Genomic DNA, 21,871 nt, shown 5'->3' with positions numbered 1-21,871 from the left:
TTTAATAAAACAATTAAATCACTTCTATTGGAAGGTAAGTGCTTATAAAATATTTTCTTAGTTACAAAAGTCTGAATATTAAAAATCTGGATGAAAATGCATTCATCTTTTAGAAAACCTATTTTAAATTATTCTTAAAAGTATTGTAAGTTCTAACACCAATGACTGGCTAATATCGAATATACCTACTTTATCTGATTTTGATCTACTTACAAGTACATCTGCTTTTCCACTTAGTCCCTTTCCATAGTCATCAGTTGCAATAACTTGAAACTTGAAGTAGGACCTCCTCATATTATGGAAGAGCATAGCCGTTTTAATAAGGCCTGTGTATGTTTCCACCACAAATCCTTCTTTTCCCTCTTTGATTGGTGGTATTATGAGCCTGTATGCCACGGCACTATAATTGCCAGTATCTTTATCAGTAGCCTAGGAGGGGACAAAAACACACATTATACATCACAGAAAAAAAACACCATTTCTTGAAGGCTCTATTTCTGTTTCCTACACCATTGTTTCTTCAGTAATAATGACAAAACTTTACTAAAATCCATATTTTAAATATCACTATGTATATTACAGAAAGTGTTGCCTTAGTGCTCATTAAAATGATAATGACTAAGGAATTATGAATACAAGGGGCACAGTAACCAATAGCAGAGTCAGTCATATAACTTTTTTGTGTGATAGTCTGAGGAGTTAAACTCTGAATTGTGATTCAAATCAGCTGAAGGACTGGATTGCCTTTTTCCCTTAAGATTATTTTTTGGGTAGTAGGAATTTCACATGATTGTGCTTTTGATCTAGCATATAGCCTAACAGTGATGAACATAAGAGATTGACTAGTATGTCTCATGTGACAGCAAGGCAAATCAAAGTTCAATGTTTCTAACGAATAAATGTAGGGATGCATAAAAGAACTTTAAATAATTGATGCTACACCGTAATTACAAAAGGTTAAAAAACTGAAACAATTTTCTTTTTAACTTTTCTGTATCACGATTAAGAGATTGGTTCCTGGTGGTAGGAGGTTATGATCTATGTGTTTAAATATCTTACCATTTAGAATTCAAAAGGAGTAATTTGTTGTTTAAAATTTTTCTATTTCTGGGATGAGGATTCAGCTCAGTGGCACTGTGCCTGCCTGGCACGTGCAAGGTCTTGAGTCCGATCCCCAGTACAAAAAAAAAAAAAAAGTTTTTTCTACTTCTCTGTAAATACAGCTCTGAGCATAATGTACTAGAATGGATCTACTGATTGCATTTAAGAGAATTTTTTATACTGTAATTATAAAATTATTTTAAAATGAAATATGTGGACAAAACAGTGGTGAGGTAAGGCTGCATAAATATTATTCATTATATTAAACATATAACATGCATTTTTATTCATCAATATTACTTTTTATTGTATAGCTAGTCTTTAAAAAAATTTTTTGCTAAATACCATGCTTTAAGATTGTGTGATTTGCCACTACAATTCTAAGAAATGCATGAAAATAATTCTATTTGATAATAAAAAAATCTCTTTGAGGAATATATTGCTTTAATTATATAAATTAGTGCTGTTCAGTAGAGCATCTGGGTACAGAGATACTTTACAAGTAGGCACTGGCCGTGCATCACTATTAAATGAGGCTAATATGGATAGGTTCTGAAATTCTAATTACATCTAGTTTTAATTAAATTTAAATAGCCAAAAGCTACATAATAAGTATTAATGTTGGAATAAATATGACACAGTAAATAATCACAAATATGTATTAAGATGAGTATGTATCATGTACTTCATGTGTTTGACTTAAATATTTTTTTTATATATTCTGACCATTTAAAACATTTCTGGATAATCCTATCTACCTATAAAAATAAGTTAATTTAAATTAAATAACCCAGATATATAATTTAGGAACAAATGTTTCATGAATTTTCTAAAGGAGTTAACATTTTTAGCTTTAGAAAGGGCCTCAACCTAATACCTTCTTTCTTTATATGATCTGTATAATTTATATTATACCAGAATTGAAGTTTTGGCATCAGAGAAATGATAATTTGATTTCAATTAGGTCACATTTTCACTTAAAGGAAAAAAATAAAAGAGCATAGAGAAAAAGTTATTAAAGATTTATTTTTAAAATCTTTGATCCATGAGCTTTATTTATTTAATAAAGGGAAATGTAAGAAATGAAAAGCATATTCTAAAGTAAAATTTTAACAATCTAAATAAAATAATCCAAGACATTTCATTTACATACCCTGAGAAAATTTAGAATTAATGAAAAATCAGTCAAATATTTGGTGGAATATTAACCTTTTAAAGTTCTGATAATCATAGGAATTTCCTCAGAAGCAAACTATTGATTGTTAATATAAATATTATTTAGGCATAACAAACATGCCAGAAATTATATAAGATATAAGTGAATGGCATGATAAAGTTCTGTAAAATAAACACACCTATGTGATCAGCATCTGCATTAAGAAATAAAAAAAATAAAAGATAAATAAAAGGAAGTAAGGAGACATCTTTCTCCAAAGGGAAAGGGATCAAGACATGGAAGAAGAGGGAGGGAGGGGAGAGGGACGGGGAAGAGGAACTGGATCTGTCTGTTATGCACATGCAACAATTCCACACGTGGAATGCAAACATTACGTTAACAAAAATAAAAAGGGAGGGATCAAGAAACAGCTAAGGGGAGGGAAGGGAGAGAAAGGGGATGAAAAGAAAAAGAATTAAGATGTGCTATGTGTATGTATCAACTCCCCACGAGGAAGGTCAATATTAAGTACTATAAACAGGCACTGATAAGCTATGCTAAAATAAAATTTAAAAGAAAAAACCATCCTCGCAGCCCCAAAGTGCATTTGATGCCCTTTCAGTCATCCCCTCAGGGAAACTATTATCCTGATTCTGTGTCATTGATCAGTGATGCCTTTGCTTGTTTGTTTTTTGAGACAGGGTCTTGCCCTGCGGTTCGGGCTGGTCTTGAACTCCCATGTAACCCTGGCTGTTCTCCAATTTGTAGCAATTCTGCCACACCTGGCAGTTATACCTATTTTGAAACTTTATGTTGATGGAATCAGAATATGTTCCATGTCTTTTCTCAATTATTTCACTCAATTTTGTGTTATGAGATTCTGAGTCACTTTTAAACAAATGCTGCATAACAACACAATCACATTTAGAGAAGAAAAGACAGTTACCATAAAATCATAGTGATTGGTACATTAAGATACTTTCTACAGTTCCTACTGATTAACTTTTTCAAGAAACAACTTCACTTTATAATATTCTTAATTCATTAAATTATGACTACAAAATAGTCATATTTTAAATGATTGAAGTATTTTGTGACATATTGTATCTGAAATAATCATCTAACATAAAATTTAAATGTAAAATTAGTCATTTTAACCCAAGATATTTATTTTCTTTTACAAGTTTTCAAAGTAAATAGTCCGAAGTGATAATTTTTAGAAGTACTATTTGTTGGGCTTTTTAAAAAAATATATAAAACTGTTTAAGCATATACACTCATTGAAATTTCAAGATCTTATTTTTAGAGATATTCTTTCAGCAAAGCTGCAAGGATCATTAGCATTTCTTCAAATCTCTCTTGTCTTTCAAGTATGTATAGCTGAGGAATAGTAAGATAGCAAAAATTCCAGTGGATTCTGCCTGCACTTATGAACAATTTCAGGAATTATTAGGTTTAAATTTCAGTCGACTCAATTTATAACAAATATTTGATTTAACACCCAAATCCGTTTATGTGACATATCACTGGCTGATATGGACTGTACAGATTCTAGTCTTACTCAGATAACAAACAAATATGCATTTTGTGAAATAAATGAAAGCATAACTATGTTTTCCTATACAGAGTCACATCAATAGTACAGTTTTAAATCTGAGTTAAGATATGAGAAGTCAGTAAGAATTTAAATCATTAAATGTACTATATCTACTCACTTTCTTTTTTTTTTCTTTGTCTCTTTTGGTTGGGGGCGGGTACCAGAGATCGAACTTGGGTCCTTGCACTTGTGAGGCAGGTGGCAGAATCACTGAGCTAAATCCCCAGCCCTCAGTTTCTATTTTTAATAATTTGAAATTGACTTTTTAATTTACTTTTGTATTATTCTTTGGAAATGGACTCGAAAGTCAAATGTGATTTTAAAAAGAGCTTCAGATTTCCTTATCTATAAAATAAGAATATTATCTAAGACTATTTTAAGATATATTTTTTTTCCACATAATGAATAATACAGTGTCACTGACATAATAATCTCAATTCTTAACATAGTATTAAAGAAGTTTCCCAAATCATGATGTTTACCAATGAGGACAGAAATTTAAGCACAAAATAAATTTACATTCTTACTTTTTAGTCATATAATTGTAAAATTGTAACTCCCCTAACAGAATAATCCATAAATACATTTTTCTTATACAGCTCAAGATGTTCTCATAATCATTTGTAGGTTTTTTGAGACATGGTATTGCTCATAGTTCAGGCTGATCTTGAACTCAACTTTATAGCTGGCCAGGAATTCATGGCAATCCTCTTGCCTCAGCCTCACAAGTGCTAGGATTAAAAGGGTGTGCCACCATGCCCAGCGGTTTTCATACCCTTATTTTAATTTTCTTTTCTAGTTCTTCATTATTGCTTTCAGATCACTTTTGAATCAACCTTTCAAACCCTCTACCTCAACAAAAATACATGTATTTATGTATAATATAAATATTATTCTTCTTATTACTTTTCTTATTGCTGAGCATAAAAATATTGGAATCTAGCTCTCAATCTCTTCTACTTTAAATTCCAACTTCTTCATAAATTTCAGTTTTCATGTAGATGATACATCTAGCAACTTATCATCAGTTTTTTAGGCACAAGTAACTTTCATCAACCACTGAATTGCCTTATACACATATACAGTGCCACAGTCACTCTTGTCTCATGTTTTATGGAAACATTTGCCTTAGAAAAACATTTCCTCTTGGGAAAGCTGCACTTTAATGTATACATTTCTGACTGCAACTTCCATCATTATATTGAACTAAGGCACATTTTCAAAACTCTTCTTTATTTTCAATCAGTTTTCAGCTCCACAAGCTTCCTGTTTGCATCCATTGCTTCAGAATTTGTGTTTTCTACTATATCGTAGATGCCACAGGGGTTACCTTATTCTCATTTCTTTGTTCCGTCACACAAGACCTGTGTTCCCTTAGCTCAACTAATCATAATTTACTGCCGGTGAATTCCGAGTGCAGAAATTCAATAATCAGACAAACTAGTGTTATTTTACTCTCTGAAATTATCTGTGCCTTTATTCTATTTAAAAATGCTTGCTTACTGTTGTACTTTCTCTCTCCCACATCAAAAAGACACCCTTCTTCAGAATTTACATATTTTTCAGTATCCTTCTGAACAGGAAGAAGCTCTAATTTCCATAAAAATTGAAGCTACCAAGTGTGAGATTTCTCAAGTTCTCATAACATAATTAACAGGGTAATCTATATCTGCATCACTATCTTCAAATTCCAGAGCAATAGTTACCGCTCCTATAGCACTGAAGGTACTTATGCTCTGACCTTAGTCACTCCCATCTTTTCTCATATTATGCTCTATTTATCTTTGGCCTTTTAATCTCTTCTTCTGAAGACAATGCAACATATTATATCCTTCAGATTAAACAATAAATAAAGCGGGGCTGGGGATTTAGCACAGCAGTTCGGTGACCTGCCTTGCAAGAGGAAGGACCTGAGTTCAATCCCGGTACCAAAAAAAAAAAAAAGAAAAAGATAAAAGAAAAAAAAATAAACAAAGCTTTTACTTTGTACACACTTCTGATATACCCACGCAACTTCCATACCTGTTTTTCACAGTTTAGTTTCTCAGAAAAAATAACTACAATCACTCTCTCCAAAACCTTGCTTAACAATCATTCCTTAAATGCAGACATATCTCTAACTCTCCCAGGCCACTGAATTCACTGAAATCAATCCACTGAACTCAGCCTCACATGAAGAAGTCTGTTGCTCTTTTACAGTATTTGTATAACATTACTACTGCTTTTGCTATCTGCTAACATTTATTTAACATTTGCAATTTACCAAATGCTATGTAAAAACTTTACGTACATCATATCATTATCTGTAACATCCTCTCCATTGAGTCGGTTCTACTGTTATTAACATTTATGTCTTTACTTATATTTTTCCAAGAATTGAAACAAGGGTTTTTTTAAATTTTGAGACATGGTCTCAAATGCTATGTCTTTAAATTGCCAATACAGAGCTCAAATTTGCAGTCTGGGAACAGAAAGATTAGTAAATTCCCCATAATCACAGATGGTAGATAGCACAGTTGGGTAGATCTCATTCTAAAACCAATGTATTCAGCTCAACTAAATTCTGGGAATAAAATCAAAATGGAAATAATAGATAATTCTGAATAAATTTAATTAAGAATTCTTCCTAAATGGATAAGATGGAAAGAAAACAACAAATGAAGTTTTTCTTATTGCCCCCCCATGTATATATTAAAGTCCAATCCATGGTGCGGTGCTATTCAGAGTTTGGGCCTTTGGGAACCCTGCTGAATGATACTACTGCCTTCATAACGTCTCAGAGAAGCACTTCATCCCCTTCTCTGTGAGAGGACACAGAAACAAGATAGCCCTCTATGAGCCAGAAAGACAACTCTACCCAGACACTGAATCTTTGGTCCTTTGATCCTGCACTTCCAAGCCTGCAGACCCATAAGAAATGAATGTGTCTTGTATATAAAGCAATCTATTGTATTGTTATCAGAGTCAGGATGGACACGTGAAGGAGAGAGTACAGAAATATTATTACTGATCATGGCTTTTATTTGGCTGGATTTTTCCCCCCTCAAAAGATGAATTTAAAATTTAATTCACAATGTCTTGAAAGGTTCAGAAAGCAGATGGGAAAGTACAAAGCACAATCATGGGAGTAAATCTAGTAAGACTCACTTTCACAAAGCTATATTCTCATTGTAAGAATGAAAGAGAAAACCATGTCTTTTTCTCATCTGCTGCCCCCACCACCACTCCAGAATTTCAAGTGTCATTGTCTGTCTTAAACTTTCACATTGAGTAAAGTGAGAATAAAACATCCTTGAGATTCTTAATCTAACATCCTCATTTGAATGCTCAGTCTTTATTTACAAACCACTGATTTGTTCAACTCACAGAGAAATAGTAATATTCTGAGTTTTTGAAGTCCAAAAGTTCTGAACTCTAATAAATGTGCAAATCACATTCTAATCATGTAACAAAAATTATCTTTGATAATGGTCCAGGGATCCTAGATGAGTGAGAACTAAAAAGGAACAAAGGAACAAACAAACACTCACCTCCAAGCAATCTCTAAAATAGTCTAACTAAAAATATTTCACAAAAGATTACATGATTAAAATAGTTTTCCACAAGAAAACTAGTATGTGTATATTGAAATAGTAATAGCGTTTATTCCCACAACAAATTCAGGTATTCGGATAAGTGGACACACAATATGAAGCAGATACATTCAATATGTTTCAGTAAAATACAAATATCATTTAAAATATGTATAAAGAATGAAAAGATTTATGACATTGTACTTCCAGACCATAATGGTAAGTGAAATAAATCATACACAAACGTTTAAGAATCACATAGTCTCTCTTATATGAGAAATTCAGAATATATAAAGAGCAACACAAAAGATAGACAAGAAATAAGGAGCTAGATCTTATTAAAAACTGGAAAGGAGGCCAAGAGATTGAGGGAAAAAAAGGGAATAGAGAAAAAGGGGATAAAAGAAGAATATGATGTATTACGTACGCGTACCAACTCCCCAGGAGGAGTGTGATCGTTATGTACTGCCAATGTGTGCTAGTGAAAAATAACAAGGTAATTGTTAACAAATTAGTCATAGCCAACTAGGGAAATGATAAACTAAATTATAGGAAAAAAGAAATTATCCAGAATTGTTCACAGAGATACAAAGATATAAATTATTTATTTTTTAAATAAATTATTTTAAATATCTGAGATACATAAAGTGCTAAAGTCTGGCAGATATTTGATCAGATAATAAAAAAGAGAGGCAAGAACAAAACAGAATTTTACTTACCTAGCTAAATATAGATATATAAAATTAAAAAAAAAACAATGAACTTTGAACCTGATAAATAAGCCATCCTTGGAAGCTTCACAGAACATGGAGATCTCCACGTCCTGGAGCATGCAGAAAATCCTACACAACATTCCCAGTCCAAAAGTGCAGTTATCAAAGGATTTAGATGGAGTTGACGGATAGCTTGTTTCTCAAAAGCAATGTTTAAAAGAAGCCAGTAGGAGAAAAAAATTCTCCTTGTTCAGAGAGAAAATAACTGAACATTTTGAATCCTAGACCTAGTGAAAATGTCTTTCAAAAACAAGGGTGAGGTGAACACGTTTTTAGAATTCAAAAAGTTTACCATGAAAAAAAGAAAAACATGGGAAACACAAAGTGGTAAATGTTGAGTTTTTCACACCAGAGAAAGTTTCTAGTATTTACACTTGTGTCCTATTTATTTTACTTAGGAGTATGGCCTCACTTTGCATCCATTTAGCTATAAATGTCTCTAGTTTCTCATTCTTTATGGCTGAGTAGTACTCCATTTTATAGAAAAACCACATCTTCTTTATCCAGTCTCCAGTTTATGGGCAAATGGGCTGTTTCCAACTTTAGCTATTACAAACTATAGCTATAATCAGGGGTGCACATATATCACTGTGATATGATTCTTTAATTCTTTTGGAAGAGATACCCAGCAGATGGATGGCTGGGCCAAACGGGACCTCGAATCCTAATTCTTTGAGGTATCTCCATACTAATTTCCACAGTGGTTGCACCAGTGTGCACTCCCACCAACAATGGAGAAGGGTTCCTTTCTCCCCACTACCCCGCCAGCATTTGTTTTTGGTGAATTAGGAAGAACAGGGCTAAAGGAGTAGGGGAAGTGGGAAGGGTATCGGAAAGGAAAGAAGGGAAAAGAAAAAAAATATGAGAAAAGGAAAAACATGGAAACAAAGTCTTTGTAAATAGGGAAGGGTAGAGGGGCTAAGGGAGCTCAGGGATATGGGGAAAAATGAAAATCAAGTCTGTCATGTAAAGGTAAAGATCCCAAGGGTGAATGCAACTGTACTGTATACCTAAAAAGTACCAATAAAATTAATGAAAACAAACAAACAAAGAACAAAAAAGAAAGTGGTAAATCTATGTGACCATAGGCTTTGAAGCACAGTATTTGGATCATGTGTGGTAGAAAAATATAGCCTGAAACATCCAAACTCACTAAGACATACACTGGTAAGCAAGTTAAAGATTATAACACTCTTAATGAAGTTCAGGATAAAGGGAACACTGAGTTTTAGGTACAAAATATATGTTAAAATTTATAAAATAACCTCTATTTAATAGAAATGAAGTATATGCTTCAAAAATATATTGGAGGTACTGACATTTAGAAATGGGAAGAAAGGAGCTAAAGGTGTAGGGAAGGTGGGATGGGTAGGGAGTTAAAGATTATAACACTCTTAATGAAGTTCAGGATAAAGGGAACACTGAGTTTTAGGTACAAAATATATGTTAAAATTTATAAAATAACCTCTATTTAATAGAAATGAAGTATATGCTTCAAAAATATATTGGAGGTACTGACATTTAGAAATGGGAAGAAAGGAGCTAAAGGTGTAGGGAAGGTGGGATGGGTAGGGGAGAAGTAAAAAGGGAAAAGAAAAAAAATGTGAGAGAATGAAAAGATGAAAATAAAGTGTTTGTAGATGGGGAGGGGAGGAGGGGGTGAAGGGAGGGCAGAGGTAAGGGGAAAAAATGAGAATCAAGACTTGTCATGTAGAGGTACAAGATCCCAACAATGAATGTAACTGTACTGTATCCCTAAAATGTACCAATAAACTCAATTAAAGATGAAAAAACAAACAAACAAACAAAAATATACTGGAGGCAAATGAAGAAAAAATATCCACACACAAGAATTTTTTAAAATGAGAAAAAAAGAGATATAAAAAATGACAATGGAAACATAAAATAAAATGATAAGAGGTAAAATTGACATATATGTCTACAACCGAAACAAATGTCATTCAATCGTCCCCTTAAAAGATAAAGCTAATCACACTAGGTAACTCATACTCTCCTATAAAACATTGTCCCTACAGAAAGGGAAGTAACTGGATGCATAAACCGAAATTAGTTTGTATTTTCATTGAGAATGCATTTTTTTGAAAGAGAATTTTCCCTTTTGGCTTTTTGAGAGAGAATGAAGAGAGAATCAATATTTTAAAATTCTAACAACCTTAGAAGTTTTTATGGGTGAAAAGAACTTGTTTGAAAGGGAACTATTTGCCAAAATATCATCAGTGAACTTAAACATGAATAAAGTAGAACAGCTATATTTCTAAAATATAACCACTTATGAATATATGAGTGCTGCTTCCTTAAAATTGGGAAAATTCACTGAAATATTCCAGTAAAGGTGTAAATAAATTTCATCATTTATTAGTAATAATAGAACATCTAACAACCTTGACTAAATTGTTGCTTAAAAAATAAAACTGACTCATCACAAAATTCTAAGTGGATCAAATTTACTAAAAATTAATGCCATTTTAACTTATTCCATAACATTCTTTGTAATCAAAAATTCATACTGGGCTTAAGACACAGTCATTAGTATCTAGGGGAGATGACCCTGGAAGATTTGATTCACTGACTTTTGAGTTTCCTTTAATGACCAAAACCAGGAAAGTTACGCCTACAGTTGTTTAAAAGGAATAAAAGCCAAAAATGAATATTATAATTATAATTTCTGTAATTATATTTTAATGAAAGCTTAGATACAAGCAACCACTTACCATTTCTAAGACCTCATCTGGAATTTTTAATGCACACAGGTGCCCAACATTAACAGAAAATCACCAAATAATTGCCTCCATCATACAGGGGAATAGGTGAGACCATTAATTTTCTAACAGCGTAAGTAACTGTTCCTCTCTGTTGCCTAAATGAATACTATGGATGCAGAAATATTAGTGGAATAATTAGTGTTGTCCTAAGAACCTCCAAACCCATTAAATTCCCATAATGCTAACTTTAACTTTAGCCTCTCAATTACACCCATTTTAACACTTAACAGCACTGAAGACTCACTTTCCTCCAGAGTGAAAATGTTTTAGAATGCAAGAGCTAAAGTATTCAACACTCAAACTTAAACTTACTACTGTTAGTATGTCAAACTGTTTCCAAGGGATAAAGAATAGAACTTTGGCATTTTAAATATATTTTGACTTCATTCTTTTATTTTTAGAAACTACAAGGTAACATTTACTTCAAAGACAATATGCTCAGCATATGATAAAATATGAAAAAGAAAATATCAAATAGATATATCTATAAGACTATTAAAATTTTTGAAAAAACAGAGCAAACATTTTTCTTGTTCATTTTGTTTTTTGTTAAGTATTGTTGAACCCAGGGTCTTTGCAGAACCAGACTCTAAATTACCCAGGCTGGGCTTGAACTTGGATTCCTCCTGCCTCAGCTTCCTGGAGTGTTGGAATCATAGGAGAATATCACCACACCTGACTGAGAAGGACTACTTTAAATAAGAATACTCAGTGATTGATTTTATACAAGAATGTCTGAAATACTACCACAGTGCAATATTTATAATTCCTAATTTCACTATATGCATTTAATATTTGTAGAACTAAACAGTCTAATATAACTCTGAGATAGTCTAAAGAGTAAAGTAAAACAATACTGTAAGAATATCATGCAGACATTCTAAATACAGTGTGAGTTATTAGAAAGACCGCTGCAGAGTTATGTGTAGTAAATATTTGTCCAAGTTTATTTTTAAAGACTGGTACCAAAAATCACAGCATAATCTGTTTGAAAAACTAAAAGTGAGCTTAAGAAAAATATTTTTCTTTAAAAATGTATATATTGCAATATTTTGTGTTATACATGATATACAGTACAAAATAATACTTAGATTTATAAAATAAGAGCACTTCTTGGTTTTATTTTTCTTTCCTTGTAAAATGTTTTGTAGAATAAATATTATTACCTCATAAATTATGTTTTTCTTTTCTTCATTATTGATATTATAAAGACTAATTAAAAATCCTTCCAAGATGCATTCAAATGAACTCTGAAGTTGTTGTAAATTTTTATTCATATAAAAATAAATGTAGTCACTGTACTAACAAAAGAAAATATGACTTGAGTTCTTTACTTTCGAAATGAAACTAGTGCAGACATTACATTGGTCAGATGTTCTGTTGCTGGTATCAAATTTTGGCATGCACAATTTAGAAGTGGTTTATTTGGCTCATGGTTTCAGACGTTTCAGTTCATGGTTGACTGGCCCATCATGGGGGTTGTGAAGTGGGGCAGTACATCAAGATAGAAGTGTGTGGTGGGGTAAAGTTGCTCACTTCATGACATCCAGGAAGGAGAGGGCAGGAAAAGTACACCAGAGAGTAACCTGGATGGACCAGTGCTGTGCCTCACCTAGACCTACTATACATCCTTGTATGGTTTCCATTCCATCAGCAAACTTTCTGCTTTCTAACTCTACAATATTTTTCAGTTCTGACAAAGTTATGCTTCCCAGTTCCAGGCTTTTCTCAAGTTTCTCGCAATAATTGAAAAACAACTGATGGCTCCCACTTGCCAAATGCTAAGTTTATGACATATTTTCAATCTGATTTCAGTTCAACATTCCAACACTTTGCCTATTCCCCCCCCAAAGCACATTACTTATTATGCTATCTTTCACCCAACAATCTATGTTCTTCTGGGTTTCCAACTCTCTCACTTTTTTTTTTTAAGGAGAAAAGATTTATTTCAGTTCAGGTTTCCAATTATTTAAACATGGTTGCTTCTACCTTAAATAAAATGTGTCCTGTTTACTAGGTTGAAGAATGCACACTCATGGATATACGGTATAAACACTGTGAGGGTTTGGATCTGGAATGTGACCCCAAGTCCTCATGTGTCCATATGTGGGGCTTTGGAAGTAGACTGGATCACAGTACTGCATAGCGGATTAATCCACAGATGAACTCAGAGCTCAGTGTGCTGTTAGGAGGTAAGGCTCGGTTACAGACTGATCACTGGGGGTCACCAACTCAGCTCTCACCCACTCTCTGCTTCCTGACTACTATCATGGGAGCAGGTTTTCTCCACAGCAGGCATATCGCCCACGCTCTTTCTGCACCTGAGCCTGCCAACCATGGACTAAATCTTCTGAAGCTATGAGCCAAAATGAACCTCTTTTGAATTGTGAATACTGAGTATTGTATCTCAGTGACGATATAGTGACTAAGACCAACACATACACTCACTTACTGAAAATATATGAATGCTGAAAAAAGTAGTCTTCCACTTAAATAACCTGTTTGAAGGCTTTTCGGAGCCCCTTTGGGAGCCCTTCTTCTAGTTCCTTGTTTTTAGTAGCATTATATATAAATATGTGGAAGTACACATTTAACATAATATTTTCTGTGACATACTGCAATTCTGTGTCTCTGTGACATATCATATTTGTTTCTGTTCATGTTTGTGACTCTCTCATGTTTACTAAGCAGTCAAATTTTGCTTTCGATGCTTATAAAAGAATATAGGGGGCCGCGAATTTGGCTCAGTGGTGCCGCCGCCTGCCTCGCAAGCACAAGGTCCCGAGTTCAATTCCCAGTACGAAAAAGAAGGAGTCATGCTTGCTTTGATACATTTAGAACATGATTCCACTTCTACCAATTATTATTAATATGAGTATGGACAAATAAGTTTAGGACTTGGCTCCGCATCTATAAAGAAACATGACATAGTGAAGAGATTACGACTAATCACTCAGACGTAAAATACAGTGGTCTGGTGGTTATCTCAGTGAAGATTAGTTGCCACTGCACTATTACCGTCTCTGAATATTTTGGAGCTATCCATTTGGTGTTTTCTGTTTCTTATCTTTTAGTGTATATTTAAAGGCACCGGTCATGTTCTAGCTTCTGGAGTTGACTGCATATTTCTTCGCAGCAAGACATTCTGATAAAATATTTGCATTTCATAAGTCTCATTGTTCAGTCCTTTGTGTGTAAGATGTAATTAGAAAATATTTGTTACTAAAGAAAATATATTTATTGATAAATTTAATTAATTTTAGTTTTGATATCAAAGGTACCTAATTTTTCTTGTTCTTAATATGTAATAAGATGTATAATAGGTTTGAAACACATGATTGTTAAAATTTTCATCAAGAAACAACTGGACTATTTTGAAATGCAAATCAAAGAGATGTTATATGTATTAAACAAGACACAGTTCATTATAAACATCTATTTAAAAATTATATGGCCACACATTTAACCTATATCCCAAAAAAGACAGATTACTTTTATTTTAGAATTTTTAAATATAAACATCACTGCTCTAGGGATAAAATTAATATTTTAAGAACAGAAAGCATCTACAGTAAGATTAATCTTGTATTCATTTTTAAATTTTAATTATTCACAACTTTTTCATCTTCTTTGTAGCATTTGACTGCTTGACTGACAAGTAAAATCTGCTTCAAAAATTAAAATTTAGAAGTAAATACTATCTGACAAGTTCCCCCCAAAATCTCTTCTGAATGTTAAACTTTTTTATAACTTCATTTTAATTTCAATCCCCTTCGTTAAATTATTTAACAAAGCATGTTTTTCATTTGTAGTAATTTGTACCACAATGACCCACAGAAACTTATTGTTTTGAAAATACAAACATATATCTAAATAATGTAAAATTTATTTAAACACATACTTGTAAATGAAGTAAAATTTATTTTAAAGCTCAAATAATCTTTAAAATGATTAACGGTACCTTTCAATACTGTAAAATGGCTTTGTATACGAATGCTGTAGAAGGGAACCTACTTGCCATTTAACAATACGTTTAATAGAAAATCAAAGAAAACTGACAAGGTCTTTGAGTATTAAATCCAATTACTGATACTTTGGAAATTCTTCCTGAAAATATTTCAGTACCTATATAACAGGAAATTAATAATCACTAACATAAAGGTTTATTGTACAAAGCAAAATCTTCATTTATTGCATATTTTATAGAAAAAGTATGCAAGGCAAGTAGAATTCAATTTATAGACATTTTAATTTGAGAAATAAGTTTTGAGCTTTCAGAAACATTAAATATAAAGCACTACAGTGAAATTAATGATTACCAAATAAATGCCCTTAACATTGTAAAAATGGCACTAATTGTAAAAGACCTTACATTTACAGACTGAAATAGTGTTAGCTGTCCTCAGGACCATACAATCTTTATCTTGAATTAATATAGCCACATTTAAATAAAAAAAACATTCTTATGGGTTTTTGTTTTTGATTTTGTTTTGTTGGTATAGGGGATGGAACTCAAGACTTTGTGCTTGCCAGGCAGGCACAGTGCCACTGAGCTATATCCCTGGCTCAAAAATAGCATTCTTAAAAGGCAGATGGTGTGGTAACGTCTTTCATTTAATTGATGATATTTTAGATGTCTCTCTGTACATGTATGTATATATGTATATGTGTGTGAATGTATCTCTCTGTACATGTATATATGTGTGTGTGTGTGTGAATGTATCTCTCTGTACATGTATATATATATATATGTATATGTGTGTGAATGTGTACAAACTGATCATGTATATGCATACACACATATCTTTATTTTAAAACACAATATATACTTTGTCTTTGAATATGAACTAATCATTAATGTGTGTGTGTGTGAATGTATCTCTCTGTACATGTATATATATATATATATATGTGTGTGTGTGTGAATGTGTACAAACTGATCATGTATATGTATACACACATATCTTTATTTTAAAACACAATATATACTTTGTCTTTGAATATGAACTAATCATTTTGTCTGGAGGCATCAACTGTAAACCTGCATGAAAATTTCTGTAAAGTAGTCTTATGTAGGTTGTAAATATACTCTCTAGAATTTTAGGATTTCTTACCCACATTCTATAAAGATTGATAAGCATTTCTTAAGATTAGACAGCAGAAAGTAATTAGGCATGATGAAATTCTGATGCATATGAAAAGAAGAAACATAGAAAATATGTACAAGTAAGACAGGTTATCTTTTGAAGTTCACAGTTGAGAAACTATTTTCTAATCATTGGACATCTATAATCTAACAAATAAGCAATGAAGTATTAAGGATAATGTTTCTATGAAGTCTAGACCAATTTTTTCTATATACAATATTATATATATTTCACTTTAAATTTATAATGTTTTTATAAAATATACTGAGAACAAAGCACAAAATGTACAATAAGAAAATTACAGGGATCTGATAAAAAATGAGAGCAGGATATGGTGTTAGTATCCATGACTAGAGGTTACAGGGATTTTATCTGAAAAACTACCCACCAAATAATTTACTGTTAAGCGGAGTGGTCAGCATTGTGATTCTATCTTGAGATAATTTGGCAAAATATCTGGCCCAACTGCTTGTTTTTAAGAAGTAGGATTACTTTTTTAAGATAATATTTTGTTTTAATATTCTGCTAATACATTTTATCAAAATTACTAGTATATTTTAGGTTCACCCTCCATTTTCTTTTTGAGATATACCTATATCATTTATATCTAATTCTTCTCCATTTGTATTATTTAAAAAGATGAAAAATTTAAAAATTTAAATGGACAATAACATTTTATAACATATTTAATACGTGAAGTATTTTATTACATGTTTTCTGTTAGAGAAACACCATTATATGCAAATGAAGTAGGAATATTAAAACTATAATTACATACATTTAGATAAATTATTAACATTTTGATATTTCACCTTGTATGTACTTTTGGAATACACACATAACATGTATGTGACAGGTATTGTTTCTGTACCTCACAATTACATGATCTTGTTGACTTTGTAACCTATTTTTGATCACTGACAAGCCATTATAAATTTAACTTGCTTCTGCTTCTAAGTCACTCATCACATAACAGAATATTATAAAACCTACAATAATGAAGCAAATTACTTTATTTTAAAATGCATCTTATTCTTGATGTCATCTTATTATTTTTAATTTTTTGGGGGGCCTTACTTTTAATAGTGCTCAGACATGAAACTCCTCTGCTATGTAGGTAATCCTGACCGTGAAATGTGTGCTATACCACATTTAAAATCAGCTTCCTCATAAATGTGGGTTTTTTTTTTTTGGTTGGGGACAAACGAAACATTTTTTAAATGATTAGATAAATTTCAATGTAGTGTAAACACATCCCAGGGAACAACAAAATTACTGAAGAATCATAGATAATTTATAGATAAAATTCATATTAAAATTACTGGTTTATTAAAGTTGGCTTTATTTTGATTTGACCCAAAATTATCATGGGCCAACTTGCTTTCAACCTTGCCTTTGGTAAGCCCTCTCTAATCCAAACAGTCTTTCAGCTAAATCTTCTGAGGCCAGTGCTGACAATGATTGTTGTGATTAAAAGAAAATTGAGAAGGGCCAGGGATTTAGCTCAGTGGTTTTGGACCCTACCTTGCAAGCACAAGGACCTGATCCCTGGTACAAAGACAAAAACAAAAACAAAAAACAACGACAATAACAAAAAAGCAGGTTGAGGGTCAATACTAAAATGAGCAGTAAACAGAAAATTATATGTGAGGAAGACCGTAGAAAGCAATAATCTGAAACTATACTTGGTATCCTTGACTAGTCTGAACATTGTATGAATAGGGTGTCTTTTAATCTTCACAGCAGTGAGAGATACTTAAAAGCCATTTTGCATCTGTCATTTTGGGGCCTTGGAAATTTACTAAATGACCTCAAACTATACAGATGTTAAGTAGAATATACAATTTTGATTGCAGGGTCCATGCAGGGTTTGCCAATAAATTTACTGTTCTGATAGGAGTATGTGCTGTGCTAAAGATCTGTACCAGGTTCCCTGTTATACAGCAGGATGATATCTGTACTGCATTGATAGATTACCTTAAAAAATGCAAACTAACAATGCTTATTTTTTCCTTCTACGTGGATAATATCGGAGTTCAGGAGAATTAAATAAAGAGAAGCAATTTATTTGCACATTTTCTTTTCAAGACAAAGAAGAATATAAATATTGGAAGAAAATATAGTTGCCTGTATTTACATTAGTAATACTGCTCCATTAAATGATATGTTGAAAAAGAATGTTGCAGTTTAATTGCATTTGGTGCTAATCAGCCTCTTATCAGTGTAGGTGAGATATAGATTTTCATGTATTCTTATCTTTTTCTCATTAGCTATCCCAAATTTTCATAATAATTATTAACATAACATATTATTAACATATTCGGGAGGTGCCAGAAAAGATTGTGTGTCATGCTGTGATTCATTAAATCAGAAAAAAGAATTGTTTCATTTCCAAACTTTTATAGATAATTCATTTCATAATCCTGAAAGGCAATTTATCTACTGTCTAGAACTTTCTATTAGTATTTGAAACATAACAGTTTTAAAAGTACCTATCTATAAGAACGTATTTAAGAGGTCTCTATAAACATTCTTAAATTTCTGGCTTTTTGCACTCTAGGATTATTTTTGTTTGAATTTAGTTCCTTGCTTTTTAAAAAGTCTATTTAAGCAATTTAATGCCTTTTAAATTATTTTTTTATTTTACTTGAGAGAATTTTAACATCTTTTCACTTCTACATATATAAATAACTATAAAATTATCTCACTCAATTTTATGATACATTATAGTATGATGTAACACACAGTGGAGTACTACTCTGTCATAAAGATAAACTAGTCATTTGTAGGAAAATGGATGCACTTAAGAACATAATGTCAAGTGAAATAAATCAGACGTACAAGCTTATAATATCATGATTTCTCTTACATAACATGAAATATAAATAAAGAGCAAAACAAAGGATATTAGAAAGTCAGGAGATAGAACTTTTTCAAAGAGGAAGTAGATCAAGAGACTGAGGAAGAGTGGAAACAGAGAAAAGAAAGGGGAAGAAAAAAGGGGATAAGGGTGGGTCACGTATCAAGTTCACACAAGTAACGTAAACATAATGTACTGCAAACATCTACTAATAAAAAAGAACAAATATTTCCAATATGCCCCTTAAAAATGTTTAAAACTCTTTTCTAGATAAATTAATAAAGCACTTCCTAAAGACCAAAAGTTTTTCCCAGTATTCTGTTAGAAGGTGTTTCTGAGAAAGTGATACTTATTACATATACTTTTCCCCCTTAAATTTACTGTGGATTTTTGAAAGGATAATAGGAAGCCATGGGTAACTACTGACACAAAAATACAATTGACAGGGTGCTAATACAATAATACTAGTTGTTGAGACATACAAATATGACTCATAAGTTTGAACCAAAGAAATATTCATAAAGGAGCATCAGTTAACATTTAAGATGTATATTACTAACATTTGGAATGCATAATGATTATTCCTTAGGAGGATAATATATTAATGAAAATAATACAACAACATATATCCCAAAGACAAAAGTTTGCTAGTGATGATGTAATAGGGAAACTGTTCTTACATTAACTTTGAGCTTATAATTATTCCTTATTCTCACATTAAGATAAGAGAAAGATTCATATTCTATAGTCATGCTAAAGATTAATTTTAGAAACATAGGTCCATTATTTGGTTTCAAGAACAATAATAAAATAACTTACATTCAAAAGAACTGTGTTTTTCATAACTTTTACCTACTGTGCATGGCAAAATTAGAATATTTGATTTTAAGATTATTATTATTACTATTAAATGTAATCTGATAGCTAATAAGGATGGAACATTTCTTGGAAGTTTTCATGGAATCATTTTCAAATATACAGTGGCTTATGAACTAACAAATACAAATTATATTGGCTTTCTATAAAAAGTATCACTCCAGGCCTGCTGATTTTCATTAAAGTAAATTAATTAAAATAACTAGGGGGAATTACCTATTTCTTATGACTTTTTGAGACTAAATTTTATGCACAATACATTTTAAGGAACCCTTATGATTTCCTCTTCCTACTGGACATACCAATAGTTTAAATTAATAAAGAAAACTGAGTGGAAATTTTGAAGAGCTATTTTTCTCACTTTTCTGAGATACATGTTATCACTGGATAGGTCTCCTATGTGAGGTCAGCAGAGCACATTTAAATGGGTGTTCAAGAAGTTAGAAGATAGCAAAAGCAATTCCAAGTCACATGCATTATCATTAGAATTGTGTCTTGTGGTGCTGTGCCATTTTAGAAAAAATCTGACATTTTAAAAGGGAGAATCAAGTGTCAATATTTCTGACAGATTTCCATGAGATGATGGAGGATAGATGATCCTGATAAAACAATATGGGAGAGCAGATAGTCACCACTACTCTGTAACATAAAAATTCTCTTAAAAGAAATTGCAAGCTTAATTCAAAAATAATATCCCTCTCCCATACCATAGGCTGTTACACATTTAATCATCCAAGAGATGTGCAGACATTGAATAAATTGCTAATCTCACAGAGTGCAGTCAAATTTTAAAATATGAGTCTGGGGAAAGCCAAGTGATTTGGCCACTCACTGAAAAACTACCTTCTGTTCATGTGTCATATTCAATGGCTTAAGATTGATAAAATATTTCCCAAACATCCCACGTTTTTATAAAATTTCCAGTCTTAAAAGTACTTCTAATTCAATTTATTCATACAAGTATTAGCCTGGCAAAGCAGTCTCACTTCTATTTTAAGAAATAAAAAGTAAGGCAATTCTTAATTAAATTATCCAGAAATTAACAACCACAAATTGAGTATCCATTAAATGAATAATAGATTCTGGTCTCCCTTCTGCGGACAACACACAAGACTTTAAGAGAGGGAAGGGAGAGAGAGTGAAATATATATGTCAAATTATTTTGTTTCAAACACAATTTGTGCCACAAAAAGAGCTGGTCATGTCCATTTAAACTGAAAACAAAATAACTATGTTTTACTTGTCTAGATCAATATAGCAAATGATATGTATCAGAAATTGGTGATGATTTCTTTAGGTTCTCAACTGATACAGTATGAAAATGTAGACTTAGGATAGACTATCAGAAACAATGTGAAATTTAATTTACATGAAAAGAATAAGTTCAAAAGATTGCTGTACAACATAATGTTGATAAAATAGTAACACATATTAAAATAAAATTTACAGAAAATAGTGCAGTGTAAAGTACAAAGGATTTAAGTAATGTGTCTGCATATATTTCACAGTAACCCAGAGAAGAGAAAATTAGATAAAATATAATAAAATGAAAATAGTTGAAGAGAAAAGTGAGAGAATATATTGAATACTTCAAGAAAACAGAGAAAATGAATGGATGCCAAGATAGTGCTGTATTCATCTTCAAAAATTACAAAAATGTATAAAATCTTCTCCTTTGATGTTTTAGTAGAAAAACAAAAAGAAAACAAGATGAACTACACCATAGTCTGTGATCATGTAACAAAAATAGATCAGTTGTTTACACATAAATAGTTTCTTACAATATGGGTTTTGCCATTGGAGCTAGGTAAATGGAAAACTCTGATACATGCATAAAATTCATATTAGTATCGAGTCTGTCTGAGTTCCTAATTTTGACATAAAGTTAAATCTCCGTAGAAGACAATGGATATGTTGTTTTCAGAGTACAATTAAGTACCCAAATTCTTAAGATAAAGTGTGTTTTATTAATTTTAAATCAATAATTAATTAAAATACATGGCTAT

At 31.7% G+C, this 21,871-nt stretch overlaps 1 protein-coding gene across 10 annotated transcripts in view; it reads right to left on the bottom strand.

Annotated features, from left to right (window-relative positions):
• Positions 1–21,871, bottom strand: part of Pcdh15 (protocadherin related 15) — an 802,311-nt gene that overhangs the window by 54,482 nt on the left and 725,958 nt on the right. For all 10 annotated transcript variants that reach the window (XM_033766616.1, XM_033766617.1, XM_033766618.1 and 7 more), the window contains one exon: positions 214–429. In XM_033766616.1, coding sequence (XP_033622507.1) covers positions 214–429 — 216 coding nt within the window. The remainder of the gene's footprint in view (positions 1–213; positions 430–21,871) is intronic.

This window comes from Fukomys damarensis, unplaced genomic scaffold (genome assembly GCF_012274545.1).
Source record: "Fukomys damarensis isolate Sample0158 unplaced genomic scaffold, DMR_v1.0_HiC HiC_scaffold_20, whole genome shotgun sequence".
In the NCBI taxonomy this organism is placed as follows: domain Eukaryota; kingdom Metazoa; phylum Chordata; class Mammalia; order Rodentia; family Bathyergidae; genus Fukomys; species Fukomys damarensis.
Note: the sequence above shows the minus strand (reverse complement) of the source record. Positions and strands in the feature narration are given on the sequence as shown.